This window comes from Papilio machaon, chromosome 17 (genome assembly GCF_912999745.1).
Source record: "Papilio machaon chromosome 17, ilPapMach1.1, whole genome shotgun sequence".
Lineage (NCBI taxonomy): Eukaryota > Metazoa > Arthropoda > Insecta > Lepidoptera > Papilionidae > Papilio > Papilio machaon.
Window position 1 is genome coordinate 6,815,543 of NC_060002.1, and position 20,071 is coordinate 6,835,613.

The 20,071-nt window shown below is 33.9% G+C and overlaps 1 protein-coding gene across 1 annotated transcript; it reads left to right on the plus strand.

Annotated features, from left to right (window-relative positions):
- Nucleotides 1-357: 357 nt before the first annotated feature.
- On the plus strand, nucleotides 358-1,959 carry LOC123721879. The gene has a single exon (XM_045681921.1). It carries the CDS (start codon nucleotides 430-432, stop codon nucleotides 1,924-1,926), a length of 1,497 nt encoding a protein of 498 aa, XP_045537877.1. The 5' UTR covers nucleotides 358-429; the 3' UTR covers nucleotides 1,927-1,959.
- Nucleotides 1,960-20,071: the final 18,112 nt, after the last annotated feature.

The following is a 20,071-nucleotide window of genomic DNA, read 5'->3' on the forward strand; positions in this document are numbered from 1 at the left end:
TGTAACAATGTAGAACATAAGCAAATTATTGATGAAATGTACGCAAATATTGTATCTATTTTATCGGAATCCGCTGTACAGAGTCAAGTCGAAACTCGGTCGCGCAGACATGCTGGCCGGATTGTTGGCTGGAATAAGCATGTAAAAGATGCCCACGGGAAGGCCAGGCTAAAATATCAGCTGTGGTTATATCACAACAAACCAATGTCAGGCGAAATTTATAAAGACATGTGTTCCACTCGAAAAATTTTTAAAAGCAAATTAAGGTGGTGTCAGAACCATCAGGAACAAATAAAGCTTGATATAATTGCTACCCACCACAAGGCTAACAACTTTCAAGAGTTCTGGAAGTCTACCAAAAAGCTAGACGTTAGACCGGGCCTCCCCGTGAGTGTTGGAGGGGCTGATAATCCGGAGGGCATTGCTAACATGTTTTTAAACCATTTTAAAATTGTCTCTCCACTTGGATCGCCTCTACGGGTGCTCGATGACGGACATTGTCGTGAAGCCGACCATGTGCGCTTTTCCGCAAAGCAGGTGTACAATACAATAAGTAAAATGACTCGAGGAAAGTCCCCTGGTCACGACGGTCTGAGTGTTGAGCACCTGCAGCATGCGGGTCCACACATAGCTCGAGTGTTAGCTATGTTTTACTCGCTGTGTATGTGTCACTCTCATCTTCCTACCGATCTAATGCGAACAATTGTTGTACCTATTATTAAAAACAAAACTGGAGACGTTGCGGATAAGAGCAACTATCGACCCATCTCGTTAGCTACTATCATTGCCAAGGTGCTGGATAGCCAGCTGAACGCGCGTTTAGACCAGTTTTTGCGATTACATGATGCGCAATTTGGCTTCCGTAGTGACCTGTGCACGGAAACCGCCATTCTCGGACTTAAGCATACAGTACAATATTATACAAGTCGACGTACACCTATCTATGCTTGTTTCTTGGATCTCTCACGTGCTTTTGACCTCGTATCATATGATATCTTGTGGAACAAGCTACGAGAGAGAAATGTACCAGTCGAATTGTTGCGTATACTTCAGTATTGGTACCACAACCAGATAAACTACGTTAGGTGGGCCGATAAGCTCTCGTCGCCATACAGTTTGAACTGTGGAGTTAGACAAGGCGGGATAACCTCGGCGAAACTTTTTAATCTCTATATAAATGACCTGATTGTTGAGCTCAGCAGCAAGAAAATTGGATGTCGCATTGATGACGTGAGTATCAATAACATCAGCTATGCTGATGACATGGTGCTGCTGAGTCCAACAATCAGGGCAATGAGAAACTTACTAGCTTGTTGTGAGTCATACGCTCTGACGCATGGCCTAGTATATAATGTGGCAAAAAGTGAATACTTGGTCTTTGGGGCAGGTGGTGGTAAATATCCAGAGGTCGTACCTGTAATTAAACTGAATGGTACTGAACTAAAACGCGTCTATCAATTTAAATATCTAGGTCATTATGTGACTGCCGACCTTAAGGATCAAGTGGATATAGAGAGGGAGCGTAGGGCGCTGGCAGTCCGATGTAATATGGTGGCGCGAAGGTTTGCTCGTTGTAGCAAGCAAGTAAAAGTAACGCTTTTCAAAGCTTACTGTCAAGTGTTCTATACGTGCAGCCTTTGGACCAACTATACGCAGCGGGCTGTCAGTGCTTTACGCGTCCAATACAATAATGGATTCAGGATGCTGATGGGGCTGCCTCGTTTCTGCAGTGCATCTGGTATGCTTGCTCAGGCAGGAGTTGATGGATGCCATGCCATCATAAGAAAAAAGTCTGCTTCGCTGCTCTGCAGACTGAGAGCTAGCTCCAACTCCATCCTGGGCACCATAGCATGGAGATTTGACTCTCCGCTGTTACTAGGAATTGTTCGTAGATGCATTTCGAACAATAACCTAGTAACAAAATAATTTAAATATGAACTGTTTTATTTTACTAACATAGTCGTAGGATCTGTTGTTCTATTTTTATTTTCTACTAACACTTTATGGATGTAACTTGTCCGAAATAAAAGTTATTTTATTTTATTTATTTATTTTTATTATTTCATATTATGTAAACAGGCTTTTTAATCTGTATGAAAGTTTTCGCATCAACAAACCGCCGCTTCCTGTTTTCGTCGCGCGAGCGGAGTCGAGTGTTGTCACTATACTTTGGAAGTGCCATCGTGATTTATATTCTAAATATCCGGGCGAAGCGTTTAAATATTTTTCCTTATTTATGTTAATAATGCTATTAAAATACGAAAACATTAAATGATTCTATTGTTAAATGGTCTTATTGATGAATGTTTTATTTTACTCGTATAAATAAAAATGACATCAGACAAAATCTGTTAAAATAACAACCTGATTCTATCTGATTAAAATAATTTATGACTATTTTTTTGTCTTTTCAGTATTTTAGCTTAGTTTATTCTACATCACTTGATTATACTTTTTAACTTCATAAAAAGATTTCACGAAAAAAAACAGCACACAGTTACATTATAAACAGTTGACAGTCGTTTTCATTGTTGCCATGTTTAAAGCATTCGTATTTTTTTATTTTATTATATCAAAAGGTGGCAAACGAGCAAACGGCCACCTGGATTCGCCGAAATAGCGAGGCAATCGTTGCCCATAGACATCCGCAAATGCAGATGCGTTGCCTACCTTTAATCAACGGAGAAGGGGACGCACATAAAGAGGATATTTCTCCTTCCCATGCGTCCTCTACTCCGGCAAGTCCACTTCCCCTTTCCATCCTTTCCTAATAAGAAAAGGGTGGAAAAGGAAAGAGGACTAAAATTAGGCCTCCGACACCACACTCATCATACGAAACGCGGAATTGCTTCCACTTGACGCCTGTCTTCTGTGTGGTCGTGGTATTGCACCGGTCGACCCGGCCAATCCGTGCACCCAACAAATATTGTTGTTGCGGGATCTACCACGGTTAAAATATGCACATAATTTCATAATAATAGTTCTGAGTATTGACATGAAAACCCCAGCTATCTTTTATTATCACTCGAATACGATCTAACTTAAGTTATCCAGCTCTGTTTCCACTTAGACGATACTTTAAAGTTGTATATATTTTCTTAGAACTGTGACGTATCTAAGTTTTACTGGCGCGCCTTTGCGATCTCGTGCTCCCCGGAGGGTATAAAACAATTGAATGAAGTCTAACACGACTGCAGAACATAATAGCGCCACAACTACTTATATAGCCACTGCTATATATTTATTTGTCTTTAGTAAGTGAATATTTTCTTTTTATATAGTACTTTGGTATTCCTTCTTAAGGAGATTGCTTATTATCGAATATATTAGTCATAATCCCTATTAGAAGCTTAATTTGATTCAATGTAATGTCTAATGAAACGTTAGTTTACGCTGCCTAAAAATCGCTACAAAATTACATCGCTATCTCAGTTATTTCCAAGAATTAGTAGGAGACAAAATATAAAGCACAGAAGATTTTGCAGTGGAAAGCTACTCTAAATAAAGCTCCTTAATTCCTAAAATTAATGTATCTCGCTTCTATCCACTTCTTTGTTCAAATGAACAAAAAAAAACAAAAAAGAAACAGCCTTTGGAAAGAGGTTGTTCGCTGAACTCAGAATAAGCCTCTCCGAATACTAGACAGTCGAGGCTGCTGCAAGAGCTCGCAAGAAATAAGGTAGGATTATTCTAGTCTTAACGCTAACAAAAACAATCGCCTTATTAAAGTGCACTAAAGCTAGTCAACATTATCGTGTAGTGCCTTGTACTGTAATATAGAATTAAATTGAACCAATTTTCAGATACTAGGAAACGAGCTGAAGATGAAATTTTATTAATGGAATAAATTCAGAAAATATATTTGTGTTATAAATTATCAGACAAGATCAACATTTGAGCTGGAATTTCTAAATGTCGTCTTTTGTTTAATCAAAAATCCCAAGCATTTGTTATAAATGTACACATTTAGAGTGAGTTTGGACTAAAGTGACTATAATTTTAATACACCTCTCATACTATTTGAAGAAAAAAAAAACAAAGATAAAATAAGCAACCGTTAGAGTAATATGAAGAACTTCTTGGTTGTCTCTGTAATAGATAAAATTAAAAAAAAGTTTTTTTTTTTATTAGAAGTCTTCGCTTAAAAAAAAATCAATAGCAAAAGTACTTAAATAATATTTGTCAATATTAAAATTATAATACTTGAATACTAAGATACTTTGAACATAAAACTACTACAAAATCTAATGACACTATTATACTTTGACTATAAAGTGTTCTGATTCACGTGAATTAGTTTTAATGCGTTAAGAGAAGTTGTACAAAGATTACTACCAACTGCCAAGGATCCTTTGGTTTAACAAACACGCACTTTGCTTGGACAAATGGCTCGCCCTAATTACATTAATTCTGTTAAAATGGAACGTTACTATAACAAAATTTACTTCAGACTAACACGAAGCATTGTTTAAATTAAAATTTAATATAATATTTTATTACATATTTTAATTATTTTCTAGATTTTTTAAAATAAAATCCCATTCATAATATTTTTGCATGTTACTAATATAATATATGCGAATGTTTAGATGGATGGATGGATGAATGTTTGTGTGTGTGTGTGATAGTAGCACAGATGTAGAACATAGTCTACTTACTAAGTTTTTTTTTTATTCCGCGCGAACGGATTCGCCGGCGACAGCTAGTATATAGTTGTCATTATATACTGTTTCAATTTAAAGATGATTAGTTTGACAACTAACGTCTATATAGTATCGAATTTATTTTGTATGAAGATTAATTCTGTACTTAATCGACGGTTGTCATAAAGTCAGACCGTACGCTCATAACTAACAAAAATGAACTATCGAACGTCTTGTAATAAAATGAATCTAACATGTAAGTAGTTTAATTTAGGTATTTTATTACTTTTTAAAATTTATTACAGTTATTTGACTATGTATCATATAACTAAGTAAAAAATATTGTACTTTTTGTTTATTGTCACCTTAATTTTTAGTTCAATTTTTTTTGTTTATGTAGTTTTGAAGAATAAAGTAGGGATAGAAAAAAACAATTTCATTTGTACTGTAATTTAAAAAAAATAAACACGAAATTTTCAATTGCAAGTTTGTGAGAACAAACATCGATAATAATCGAAAAGATTGAAAATCGATTTTACTCGACCCATCTCTAGGGAAAATTCATTCTTAAATAGACACTCTACAGTCATTTAGTAAAATAGCTTCGTAAATTTTATTACTATGAATCTCGTGAGAGATTTAAAAATAAATCTATTATTCAAGGGATCCACTTCCAAGTTTTAATGAAGCTAATTCGACATAATTAAGAACACAACAACAATATACCATCAACTTAGATTCTTCTATTGGGACTTATCGGAATCACTACTGAAATAATACTGTTTTTTGATTTCACATTTAAATATTTTTTCATGTTATTTAAAAAAAAATAAACATAAAATACATTTATCACATAATTTATGACAAAACACAAACAGAACATAGTCTGATAAAGTAACTCTTTGTAAATTCGTATTATTTTCGTGTTCCAAATGGCGGAAGTAGAACTTTACTAAATATTAGATCCTGGCACAGACGTAAATTGCAATTAAAATACAGTTTGCGTAATTCTTGAATAACTTCGCCAACAATGAAGGGGCTACATGCTTTTAACTTTAGAGTTTAAGTGTGGGGAAAAATTATATTAAAAAAACTTGAGAGGTGTCAAGGGACACCCGGATGGAACGAAGTTCCTTTCTATTAATTAGTGAAGGAACCAATGTTTATTCTATGAATAAAAAACTTAAGTCTTCACAAGATTTTCGTTATATATTGTCACGTCGTTGCCATGGTGAAGTAGCGCTCATTCGTCGTTAACATACTTACTATAGCAAAAAGTGTCGTGACAACTTTTCGTAAGAATTTTTTCCGTCTAGCCCCCTTTCACAACGCGCGATAAGGAACTTCGTTCCAATACGAAATTATACTTAAATATTGTAGAGTTTAGTAGTTTCTAAGTTATTAAAAATAGTCTTTCACTGTTGACAAGCTACACTATTTATGTTGTAATTTACTCTACCTAACGCTTCGAACTTACTTCAAAGTAAAATGTAAAACGTGTGAATTTTATTACCAAAGCCATTACGATAAATTCGATACCGCGTTCGCCAATCGACCGTAAAAAATCAATAAGGCAACAAACCGAACGACCCTGGTTATAATCACAAACCGCGCAGTTTTATGGCAAGACTTCCGATACTATCAAAAATGATCTATGGTTTAACCTCATTGTGAGACACATTTTCCAAATGTTTCAAGTCCAAACATAAGAAGTAAACACCTGTAATGAATTTTGCATTAAAGACACAAATTAAATTGAATAACTTGTTAATGCTTTCTCGAGAAATGTCATAATGTATAATTATGTAGCACAGAAAATTACATAATGGTTATCATTGCTTTATACCCCAAAGCTCTTCTGTAATATAATGTTGGTTTTGATTTAGAAGTCTGCGTTTAAATTGGGATCTAAATTTGACGGAAGAGGGGATGCATAGGAAGGGTAAATATTTTGTTTATTTGCGTCCTTTTCTCCGTTGATTAAAGGTGGCCAACGCATCTGCAATTGCCGATGTCTATCGATAACGGCTATTCCACTATTTCGGCTAATTCAGGTAGCTTGCCTTATGAAATAAAGATTTTTTTTATAAAGATGAGAATTATAATTCTTAATATAATTCCTTCAAATTACAATTACGAAATTAAAAATATTTTTTTCCAAAGAAGAAGCAATTACTCGTAATATACGAGTATAATTAAATCTGAACTCATTTTTAAATTAAAAAAGACAATTTACATCAAATTCAACACAATTCGAGCTTAGCCGAAGGTAAAGAATATATAACAATAAAATAACAGTCTCCGAAACGAATTCAAGGGAGAAAAAAAAGGTTCGCCTTCATTTCGGAAATTATAACGCGAGCGAGGGATGGAATGAAATGAAAACAACAATTCAACAAGATTGGTTGCCCGAGTAGAACAAACAAGAATTTAAAATAATATCTGCTAAATATGGGACTTAATATATTGTAAGATACCATTTGTTACTAATTTCTACAATGGAAATCTATATATATAAAAGAAAGTCGTGTTAGTTACACTATTTATAACTCAAGAACGGCTGAATCAATTTGACTGAAAATTGGTGGGCAGGTAGCTTAGAACCAGGAAACGGACATAGGATAATTTTTACCCCGTTTTCTATTTTTTTATTCTACGCGGACGGAGTCGCGGGTAAAAGCTAGTGTTTTATAAATGTACATATTATGTCAGTTTCCACTACCGAAACATATTTTGCTAATATTATAAATGCGAATGTTTAAATGGATGGATGGATGTTTGTTTGAATGTACATATCTCTCGAACGTCTTAACGGATCTAGATAAACTTTGATTTAAATATAGAACACTAGCTGTCACCTGCGACACCGTCCGCGCAGAATTAAAATACGTAATAAGTAGCCTATGTGTTCTTCCAAACTATGTTCTACATCTGTGCCGATCATCAAGATCCGTTCAACCGTTCAATCCATCTAAACATTCGCATTTATAATTTTAGTAAGATAATCTGGAAGAACATATATATGCTATGTATAAAGTTTTTTTTTTTTTTTTTGAAACGAAGTTCCTTATCGCGCGTTGTGAAAGGGGGCTAGACGGAAAAAATTCTTATGAAAAGTTGTCACGACACTTTTTGCTATATCACCATGGCAACGACGTGACAATATATAACGAAAATTCATAGAAATAAAATGTACTTCTTGTGAAGACTTAAGTTTTTTATGCATAGAATAAACATTGGTTCCTTCACTAATTAATTGAAAGGAACTTCGTTCCATCCGGGTGTCCCTTGACACCTCTCAAGTTTTTTTTTTATATATAAAGCATGGGTGAAGTCGCTTGCGACAGCTAGTGTAGATATGTAACATTACTCCTCCAGCTACTATGATGAAAATTACTCGCCTCGTGGTTAATATTTTTTTAATGTTGAACATGTTCCTTACTCTTTACTAACTTATAGTGCTATTCATCGAACCTTGTCGAGACTGTTCCAATTTGAACTGCTGCTATTTTTTTTCACTTAGCTTCCCGTTTGTAGAGACAACTTTTGTATTAAAGTTCGGTCCACAGGTTATCGTAGTGTCGCAATGCGGTCGCTTTAAGTCCCACTTTTGTGAGGATTAAGTTTTTTTTTTTGTTCCGCTCTCGGCATCGCGACTTTTTGTACTAAAAGCCTTAGATAAGGTTCCGCTTGTTCTCTGTTAAATGCTTTATGCTCGTTCTCTGACCGTATTTTACTATCAGAATCGCTACCAGAAGTATTGTATTTTATATTTAAATTGGCTTTTTACTCGCTTATTAAGAGCTAAATAAATAAGATAAAAAACTTAAAACTTAATTTTGATAATTTCAAGATATACATTAACTTAATTTAGAAATATTAAATAACTTTATCTAATATTCTAGGATCATCAACCTATTGTAAACATTCTGGTTTGAAAGATTAATAGGTAAAGGAATAAATTCTATTGATATTAACACTAAGAGAATTTATTACATACTAGCTGTTACCCGCGACTCTATCCGCGTGACAATAAAAAATACTTAGTAAGTAGTCTATATGTTCTTCCAGACTATATTCTACAAATGTACCAAACTTGATCAAGATCCGTTAAACCGTTCTGAAGATCACTTATAACAAAAATCCATCCATACATCCCAACTTTCGCCTTTATAATATTAGTAAAATTTAATATGAACAGGATCAAGTTTATTCAAGCCAACTACGTTATGCTTAAACTCTTGTGTACATTAGCTTTAGTGATAATCCCAATCTAAGATACTTAGATAAGTTTCTAAGCCTTGTGTAAAGTTAAATTTAACACTTAATATAATAACTTAAGAAAATTATCCGTTTACATAACAATGAAGATCATTATAAATTTAATTAAAAATAGAAATAAATTTGAAAATATTGTAAAACAAAAAAAAATGTCTTAACACATGTTTCGGTAGTGGAATTTCACGGGTACACATTTAAAAACATTAAAATCGATCCCGTGAGTGTCGTGTAGACAATCAGTGTTTCGCGCGCCACTGATCCGTTACCTCCCAGTGGGGCGCCATCTGGCATCGAGTGACGATAACCGAGCCATTTGCATTACACATAGTCGATGTGCAATGCAAAATGCACTGATTAATATCACTCGTGGTAAACTTAATCAATAAATACAATTTTACTTACCGTGGGTTTCTGAGATCAAAATGCCTGTTTTAAACATAATTTTATCTCCTACTAGCTTTTAACCGCGACTCCGTCCGCGCGGAATAAAAAAAATGCACACAATATAAAAATGTCCGTCTCCTAGTTCTAAGCTACCTCCCCTTTAACTTTCAGCTAAATCAGTTCGACCGATCTTGAGTTATAAATAATGTAACTAACACGACTTTATTTTATATATATAGATAATAGATTTGTCAAAGATAATGACAGGGAAACTAACAGTTAATTAATGTAATTAACTAAAAATTATATTTAAAATAAAATGCGACAGATGTACAACTCGCAGCAGCATTAGCTGCTGGATAAATGGCCTGCTTAACCGCAGTACCACACAGAAGACAGGCGTAAAGTGGAAATAATACCGTTTCTTCGGACAAGTAACCGTAAGCCAAATTCAAGTCTCTTTTCCTTCCTATTATGTTATTTCCCCTTCTATTATAAAAATATTATATTGGATCTACATATTAGTTAAGATGAAGTAGACCTAATGTTAGAGGTTTCTGACAAACATATAATGTAAAATGCAATATAATATAACTCTAACATTTCCAAAATCCTAGGAGAAGTTTAACTTTCGTGATAAATACATCTCGCCGTAATAGCTGCAGGAAGTTGGATGAGAAAATGTCTGCATCTCGACTGCATTCAAAATGGCTTCACTAAGCATTACATTTGAATTCAACGAACGACTACTGTATGTATTACTATAGTTCAAATTAAAATAACTTAAAATTACACTTAAAATCAATTTAATTAGTATTAATTACACTTAAAATCAACTTAATTAGTATTAATTTTACATTTTGAAATGCTGATTTTAATTATATAAATCTCACGTCTAGCTTGTTTTTAATGAATACTATGATCTGTGGTTTCAGATTCAAAAAATAAATCTAACTTTAAGTTTCCACTGCTTAAATACATGTAAAAAAAAACATAAATTTAATCGAATCTATATGCTGTACTCAGAGATATTTATTTCTCATACAAAATCTTCGCTAAAGTTTTTATTTAGTTATCAATTATTGACTCTAGTAGATAGTAAATGTTAGTACACAAAACAGCTTCTTTTAACTGTTTATCTTTATACGTAGTTAAATTTAGTCCCAGAATGGCGTTTGTAACATTGTTCGCAGAAGTTATTTTACGTTCGCTGTCGTTAGAGCGTATTCCTCTCGAAAACATCCCACGCACAAAAGTTTTACGAAGACACACTTTCAGCCATAAATGTAAAAACTTTGTTGAGCCTTCAAGTTTTCGCTTTAAATGGTTTTTATTCAAATCCATAATATTGTATAGATTCAGTGAGATAATGATTTATGTATTCACACTCTTGTAGAAATATCGAAGGTTTTATGAAATGTTCTAAAACATTAATAACGTTTTCTAGTCAAATAATTATCAGATATTAGACTAGATATTGATATACATTTAGCTGGGATATGTTTAAAGCAATTATTTATCCTTTGTGCCTAAGAATATTAAAATGGTTGCTCGCTCCTCGCTTCTGAGGGGATTTAAGAACCAGAACAAAATGTATATTATATAAATAAGACTTACACGGGAGTGACCTTTTTAAGCTCTAGAGGTTTTAAACCAGAACATTTTTAACTACTATTTTTTTTATTTTTAAAATAGAACACTTTACACTAAGAAGGTACAAAAAAGAACATTTTCATAATTACGGATACCGGTACAAGAATGCAACCGGCCAGTATTTTTTTTATAAATAAAGAGCACAGCTTTGTTAAAATGGAAGTAACATAAGTTTAACTTACCGCTTTTGGCAGCCATAGCTAGTGTAGCGCCGAGCAGTGCTGCTGACGCGAAGAACCGACACAGCCCCGTCGGCATATTGACTACTATCACACGATCATCACATCACATCACATGACACCACACCAATATCTATCACATCACATTAATGTCCATCACTAATATAACGTTAATATACGGTAACAGGTTATTTTACATTTAATATTTAAAACTGTCAAATAACTTCACGTAAGTCAATCACTTGGTCTCTGATTTCTTGACCTTAAGTTCGAAGACATCTGAAAAAAATAAATGAAAAATACTTTATTATATATCAATGGTCTAGTCGCATGCCTTACAAAATGTTAATTTCTTTGATGTTTCTATTTTATTTAAGTTTAACAAATTAAGTGAAACAGTTATAAAGTTTGATATATCATCCCATCCCAATCAAATAAGCGAATGCTTAAAGTTCAAAATATAATTACAATATTTATTTTACATAAAAAATACGACTACATTCTGAAGCTTTATTATGATATAGTTACCTATAGATTCTAACAGACGCGTGAGTGAAAGCTCTTCTGAATAATCTCTTATTCATGAAATATATGAAAATCTAAATTAGAATAGATCCTATTTACATGTAAAGAGAAAACACACGTTTGGCATTTTTGTGATGTAAAATGTTATTTGTATATATTTGTTATTTACTCCAGAAAGCAAAATAGATTTTTGTTTTATGCTTCTCTAGACTAGACTATCGGTAGCACATAGTTCTGAATCTAGACAATGTAGGCTTATATTTGGCACTTAATTCATTCAAGATGTATGTTTGTAATAAATGCATCGCAATCAATAATAATTACATTATTCATCAGATTATGTTAACGACCCGATCGTTTATAATACACTTACAGACGCCCGCGACTCCTTCCGGAGGGAATTTAAAAAAAAAATAGTAGCCTATGTGTTTTTCCAGATTATCTATATCTATATATATAAAAGAAAGTCGTGTTAGTTACACTATTTATAACTCAAGAACGGCTGAATCGATTTGACTGAAAATTGGTGGGCAGGTAGCTTAGAACCAGGAAACGGACATAGGATAATTTTTACCCCGTTTTCTATTTATTTTTTATTTCGCGCGGACGGAGTCGCGGGTAAAAGCTAGTATTATATATTCATACCTAATTTCATCCAGGTCCTTTGAGCCGTTCTAGAGATATCTTAAAACAAACATTCATCCATCAAAACAGTCACATTTATAATATTAATAAGAAGTAAGATTAAATAATATAATGCATTAAAATTAAAATCATCTCTAATAATGTATTGCAGCTTTTTTTTATTTTAATAAATGAATTGAAACCCAAAACTGTGGAAACGTACAAACAATCCATAATTAGTGAATACGCTTGGCACTTGACGCGCGACACAATGTCGGCGTCACAGACAGACAGACAGGCAGTGAATTTTAATTAATGAACAGTTTCAACGCAGCCCGACCCTGCCCTCTCTATGCATACTACAAACAGAATAAGACTATAGATTTTTTATTTATTTATTCCCTCCATATATCTCAAATATTTTGCTAGTCTTACTATTATTTCCAGTTGTCGTGGACATTTCCGCCAATATCTAATATTTTTTCCCGACGTTCCGACCGTATAAAAATCATAAATATAGTTTGATATCAATTTGTAGAATTCGTGTTAAAAAAGTTAGAGTTAAATTGTGAATCAAGTTAAATTTTTAATCGAAATATGTATAGAGATATTTCTTTTATGTATATATTTTTTTTGGAATCTAATTTGGGTAGAACAATATTATCCGACAAACTATATTTTCCAGTCAACAACTTTGGTCTGGTTCAAATTTCAAATTATAGTTTAGAAATGAGTTAAACTCTAGGGAAACGTGCATGACGTGTTGAACGAGTATATGAACGAAAATTCTCAATTCAGTTGAACATTTTATACAATTAAATGGGATTTTACTTTATTTTTCGACAAATGATGTCGTTTTTTTACATAAGATAAGGAGGCAAATAAGCAGCGGGAACACCGAAGTTAACATTGACACTATGGACGTCTACAATAGCAAAGAAACTGCAGTTTCATTGCCCGCCTTTAAAACTTTTGCCACATTGAATGTGAGTTTTGACTGGAGACACATATTGTTATCCCTTACATTATGTTTCATAAAACCTTATCGTTCTATATTTGTAAAATTTAGTCAAATTTATCATTTTGCTTTATAGGCGTTGTCAGACATATTAAATTCATGGCTGGAAACAAAGTGAATATACAATGATGCCAAAACATAATAAAACCGCGAAACAACGGGAAAGGCTTTTCGGTTTCAATATTGAATCGTTTCCAGAGCCGACGGTTTTCGGAGCAACTTCGTGGACTCGAAATGCGACGTAGCGGAGACTATTTTACATAAATGAAATTCGTTACGTATGGATGTTTTTAAATAATGTGTATTTTATAACAATTTATACTACAACATGTGCTGTTTGGATTTTAGATAACATGAACAGTAACAGCAGTATTGATTAAAATTATTTAAAACTAGCTTATACCCGCGACTCCGTCCGCGCGGAATAAAAAATAGAAAACGGGGTAAAAATTATCCTATGTCCTTTTCCTGGTTCTAAGGTACCTGCCCACCAATTTTCAGTCAAATCGATTCAGCCGTTCTTGAGTTATAAAAAGTGTAACTAACACGACTTTCTTTTATATATATAGATAAAGGAAATCATAATAACTTTAATAACCTTTTGTACTGTCCGACACGTAATAAACATTACATATCTTACTAATATTATAAATGCGATTGTTTAGATTGTTGGATGGATGTTTGTTTGAAATTATCTCCAGAACGATAATTATTTTGTTTATAGGAAGTTTCATTCTATATTAAACAGGGTATTGTAATATCAACGTACAGTTTCCTTTTTTCCAGCTGAAACATAATATCTTTAAAAATGAAGTAACATAAAGTATCTACTAGGAAACACATCTAGCCCACAACGAAGCAATATTCGAACCTAACGAACCGTGAGGGGACAATTTCTTTAAACGCTCCCGACCGTTTAGTACAATGTGACAAATTCTACTCACAAAGAAAAAGTATTTTTTATATCGGGTGAAAACTTCCACATCAATAATTTTTCAGCATTATTTAATGCAAACAATTCCTATCCTAACTAAACAAGGGGCCGATTTGAAATTTTTAAAAATCGTTTAAACCTGAAAATTGAAAAACATTTGAAGACTATCCATAAAATTACTAAACAGCGGTAACTTCAAAGGACTGATTAATATTACTAAACTTAAAACAAAGCCTTAGAGATTATTCTAGAAAGCTTTAATAGAGTGAAGAAGCTTTTTCGTAGCGAAATTCTATAATGTTTTGGTAACTACAAAACTTATGACATGAAGATTTATAAGAAAAAACATTCTCTTTGTACTTTTGGTGCAGACTTTAATTTAATTTAAACATTTTAGCATTTACATTAGGTATATGTTTTTTATCATCTTTGTAATAATCTGACTTTAGTATATAAATAATCTTCATAAAATCATTACCACGAAGCGTGCCCTATTCCAAAGTAGGGAAGAAACCAATCTCACCGAAGCCCAACCACAATGACCTCGTGTAACAGCTTAACGAACTGTGAGCGAACAATTTCTCTCGCAGCCGTTTTGCAAATGGTGACAATTTTATTTTATTGCGAAGAAATAGCTTCATTACAGTTTAAGTGTTGCTGAGAACTTTCCAACGTAACTATATACACATTTCTGTCAGTACTATCACTGTTGACAACACACAACTCACGACTGTAACCCAGAGGCGTAGGCAGAGATCATGGACCTCCATTTGGTATGGCCAAATGAACCTCCGCAATCCGCTTTTCGCCATTTCGGGAGATGGAACGTGACGGGTGACGTGCCGCGTCACTGTCTTTTCTCCCGGGAATTCACACATATGTGCGGGTTGCATCACGATGTTTCCCTTTACGGTACGAACGTCGTATAAATGTACATATGTAAATCAAAAAAGGCATTGATACATAGCGGGATTCGAACCCAGGACCAGCAGATTGTAATTCAAGTGCTTAACCCCTGAGCCGCTCTAACGCTGTACAAAAAATTCATATACAGGGTGGGCCATAAATTTTTGCACTTTTGAAACATGTGTAGAAATAAAAGTACAAATGCTATTTTGTTTATGATTTATTTACCGTAATTATCATTTATTAAAATTTATTTTTTTAAAAATTACATCGTCGAGATGTGCTCCGTCTTGCCGTTGGCACTCCTGTAATCGACTACGTAAACTTTGGAAAACTCCTTGACACATGCTGCGAGGAATCGCGGCTGTCTCCTCGTGGATGTTTTCTTTTAATTGGGATATGGTCGTCGGTTTATTAAGGTATACTCGACTCTTCAGATATCCCCACAAGAAAAAATCGCAAGGTGTAAGGTCCGGGCTTCTGGGAGGCCATGGGATATCACCTCTGCGAGAAATCAATTTGTTAGGAAACAATTCTGCGTTGCGTTGAATGTAATCGTTTTGTTTCATCTCCTGTACAATTTGAAGCTTATATGGGTGTAGTTTAAGGTCCAAATGCAAAATTCGACGCAGACTAGTTTTGGTATAGCAAGAGCCGCCGACCGCTTACGCGTAGATGATTCTGGATCGTCCCTTACAGAAATTTCAACCTCCCGAATGTTCTCTTCGCTTCTTATTGAACGTGGTCGCCAAGTTTGTTTAATATTCGCTGTCGATCCCGTAAGCTCGAACTTCTTAGCCCAAGCTTTAATTAAATTAACACTTGGACACTCACTTACACGTTGTAATCCGTATTCAACTCTAAAGAGGCGTCGTACAGTAACGTAGGAATCGTTGTTTTTGTAAAATAGTTTTACGCAAAAAGCACGCTGTTGTCCCGTGAAGCGCTCCATCGTAACTAAAATTGCATTAAACGACGCATAATTCCCCGCCACCCGCGTGCCCCTTACTCTCACGGTTTTGGAGAAATCAAGTGATGCTATTTGCAAAAATTTTTGGCCCACCCTGTATTATGACGTTTCAAGGATGATTAATGTGCGTCATACTTTTGTAATTTATAATGTCATCAATCTCATTGTCTTTGAAAAAATAGAGAGCACAATATGTACCGATACTACCCACCTGCACTGAAGAGGTATGGTTCTACGTTAACCGAATCCAAAATTTTCAACACTACCGGTCGCCCACAACTTTATCAGCGTGGAGTATAAATAAATAGCTTATAGTTTTCCCGCATATATACCCCTTTCAAAGTTCCTTTACACTCCTTTACTTCCCTTCAAAGCCCCGTCAAAATCGTACCAGTCGTTTCAGATAATACCTGGCATAAAAATGGACTTGCGGACAGACAGACAAGCAAATTCATAATATTTACGAAATACAATTTTTTACGATAATTACAAACACTACAACTTAATCATATAGATTTATAATATGTATCAATAGAGAACAACAATAACAAGTAAAATTGGACACGACTAACATGAGAATATATTTCGAATGTCCACTCTGCGACTGTTTTAAACTCTTTGTCAAATAATAAAATATCTGTTCTATTTAAAGAAAAATATCGATCGAACCGATGAAATAAATTACTCAGATTTTAAACACTCTTTGAAATCGATTAAGAAAATAAATAATACAGTGTCATGCTGTAGAAGAACAATGTTGGCGCGACAGTGGGTTAGATACAGTAATTAGTGTCGCAAAAAAAATAAATGGAAACTCTTTGAGATTAAAGAGACGAGGAACTTTTATGAAAGCAGTGCAATTTCATTTTACTTTACCTTTTATAATAACAGAAGACAATAAGCTTCAGTGAATATGCTTATAATAATATTGCTGTTTGTTGCATTATTTCTCGTTTTGACTTTCCCCCTTCGTTTTTTTCCTTACTTTAGGCGCTAGATGGCGTTACGGTTTAAACACGTGTTTGCGTAATTTTTTTTTTGTAAAACAATCATTTGATAAGAGGCACCCCAAAATAACTATTAGGCTAGCTTTGACAGCTTCTCATCTACCTCGACAGAAATACCTATAGTACCTCGGTTGAGTGAACTAGTTATACAAATGCATTAACAAACTGCAAAACCGACTGTAGAATTTAAAATTGCACAATATCGTTTAGAAACAAGCGTTAACCTACTTTTTGTGGCTCGTTGTGTATCGGGAATTTATCAAAATAGTAAAATAAAAGTACACATATATCACAACTTCTTAACTAATCGGTAATTAAAAATTAATTAAAGTTTCAGTAATTAAAAATTAGTTCAGACTAGCTGTCACCCATGACTACAAAAAAACTTAGTAAGTAGCCTATGTTTTCTACCAGAGTACGTTCTACATCTGTGCCAAATTTCATTTCAAGATCCGTTAAGCCGTTCCGGAGATACCTTCAAACAAAAATCCATCCTAAACTTTCGCATTTATAACATTAATAAGATTTGATGTGGTTGTTACTAAATTCCTTGATAAGCAAGATTCCATTGGAACGTGTTTCGCAAACTACTAGTGACGTAAAATAGATGGTAGTGAAACGTAAATTTATGCAGTCGACTATTTGCATACAAGCGTGTGTGGAACCGACTTTAGGTTATTTGACGAACTCTGTCAAAGGGACAACTAAGTCTGACAACTAGGCAGATGTATTTGCGAATATATTCGCACATATGTACATCTACTTTTATATAGGTATGCATATAGCATCCGTAAAGATTTAAATTTATGTATTTTTGAACATTCATGTTTTAAATATAGGCTATTAGCTGTCGCTCGCGACTCCGTCCGCGCGGATTTAAAAAAAAACTTAATAAGTAGCCTATATGTTCTTCCAGACTATATCCTACATTTGTGCCAGATTTCATAAAGATCCATTGAACTGTTCCGAAGATACCTTCAAACAAACATCCATCCACCCATCTAAAAATTCATGTTTATAATTTTTGTAAGATCTTAGTCAGTGGTAATGTAGCTTTCTAATATTAAAAAAAATCGAAATCGGTCCATTTGTACGTTACTAGTACGTTACGTATATTATTTGTGTTCATACATATACTACTTTATACTTCTACTAACTAAATGACATTCCTTTCATTTTCCTTGGAAAAATACAGTCACATAAATCACCTTCATTTATTAATGTTTCGGCTGTGGAAACGATAATAAAACACGATATATAACTATGAAGCTGGAACAAAATACAATCGTATTATACCACCAATTTCGAAAGAGCCTACGCATTGCAACACCGTTATTTCTGATTAGTTAATAACTAATGCTGACCACAATTGTACCTGAACGCATCATTACAGCTTCCGCGAGACTCAAATTAGTCGACTATTACGCAGAACTATTGAATATGCTTGAAATTCGAATAGCTTATATGCTATTAATTCGAAGATATTATGCGGTTGCACGGATGAACGTGAATTAATCCAATTTTAATACTGCTAATGACAAACTAATGTAAAACGATTCAAATTGATTTCAGACACAATACAAAATATCGCTGTATTTATTTATATGTCTATTTCAACTTACATTAGAGTATTATGCTGCACATTTTACCAGACACGATCTGCGTATAAACAACTTGGTTAAATATTAATTATTACTCTCTGGTTTAAGGAATGCACATACTACGTACGGTTTTTATAGTGTAAGGTAGTAAATGACCAAGTTGGAACCTTGATTTGCCCAAACATCGAAGCGACATCTGCATTTGAAGTTGAGAATGTTTCCTCTTCCTATGAGTCCCCTCCTCTGCCGATTCCCCGTTTCCTTTCCATATAATAAAATGTTTGTAATGGGAAGAGGATTACAATTAGGCCTCCACGCACACTCATTAGACGAAACTTGGAATTACTTGTACTTCCCGCCTGTCTTCTGTGTACTCGATATTTCACCGGTCGAGCCGGCCCATTTGTGTAACAGACATTGTTGTTGCGAGCTCTACCATTGTTAAATGTTATACAAATTGTATACATCTCTCTTCATGTTTTACTTGTGTAGTATTAAAAATACCGAGTAAAACGAATCGATTCTGACCGGTTCGGTTCCGATCACGTGGCCGAGGGTTAACTCCAGCGGTTCAATTGTTTTAAACCATAATTTAAAAAAATAACTTTATATCTTAATGCTAATATAGAATAGGTATTTTTTTAACAAACATTAACTAAATTAATTAAGAATGGCTTAATTAATTTCGCGTCGCGTCTCGCATAAACAGTCCGAAGATCTTAAAATCTAACTTACACGTAAGGTCTTTAACGGTTAAATCAGACTTACACGTAAGGTCGTCCGGTGACGGCACCGACTAGTTTCACGTAAGGTCGTCCGGTGACGGCACCGACTAGTTTCCAACCCGTGGAGGGTCCATCTTCAGGGGGACTGATTTTGAGATCTTCGGTCTGTTTATGCGAGATGCGACGCGAAATTAATTAAGCCGTTCTTAATTAATTTATTATTGTCGCTCACGAAAGTTTAAACAGTTTAAAGTTAAAAAACATTAAAACATTTAGACTTATTTAATAAAGTTACCAAATCAATTATTATCTACGTGTCTAACAGTTCAAATCATCACATGCAACGATGAATAATTGTGACTTAGGAAATAAATTTGTAGAAATAATTGGCCGGAGAATTTGTATGGCAAGTGGCCAAGTTAACATTGTAGAAATATATTTCACTATTAATTGCTTTACGACTTGTGAATAAGGTTTAAGTGATTGTGAAGCATAATAAAGTTAGAGAAAAGATTTCGATGGAAAATTATAATATATAAAAAAAAAATTTAGTAATATATAAAATACATTTATACATTCAAATAGAATTTTTAACGTGGAAATTTTAATAACAGAAATAAA

Bases quoted from the DNA above. Each gene is read 5' to 3' on its own strand.
- LOC123721879 (XM_045681921.1), top strand. From the start codon at position 430: ATGTTTTTAAACCATTTTAAAATTGTCTCTCCACTTGGATCGCCTCTA.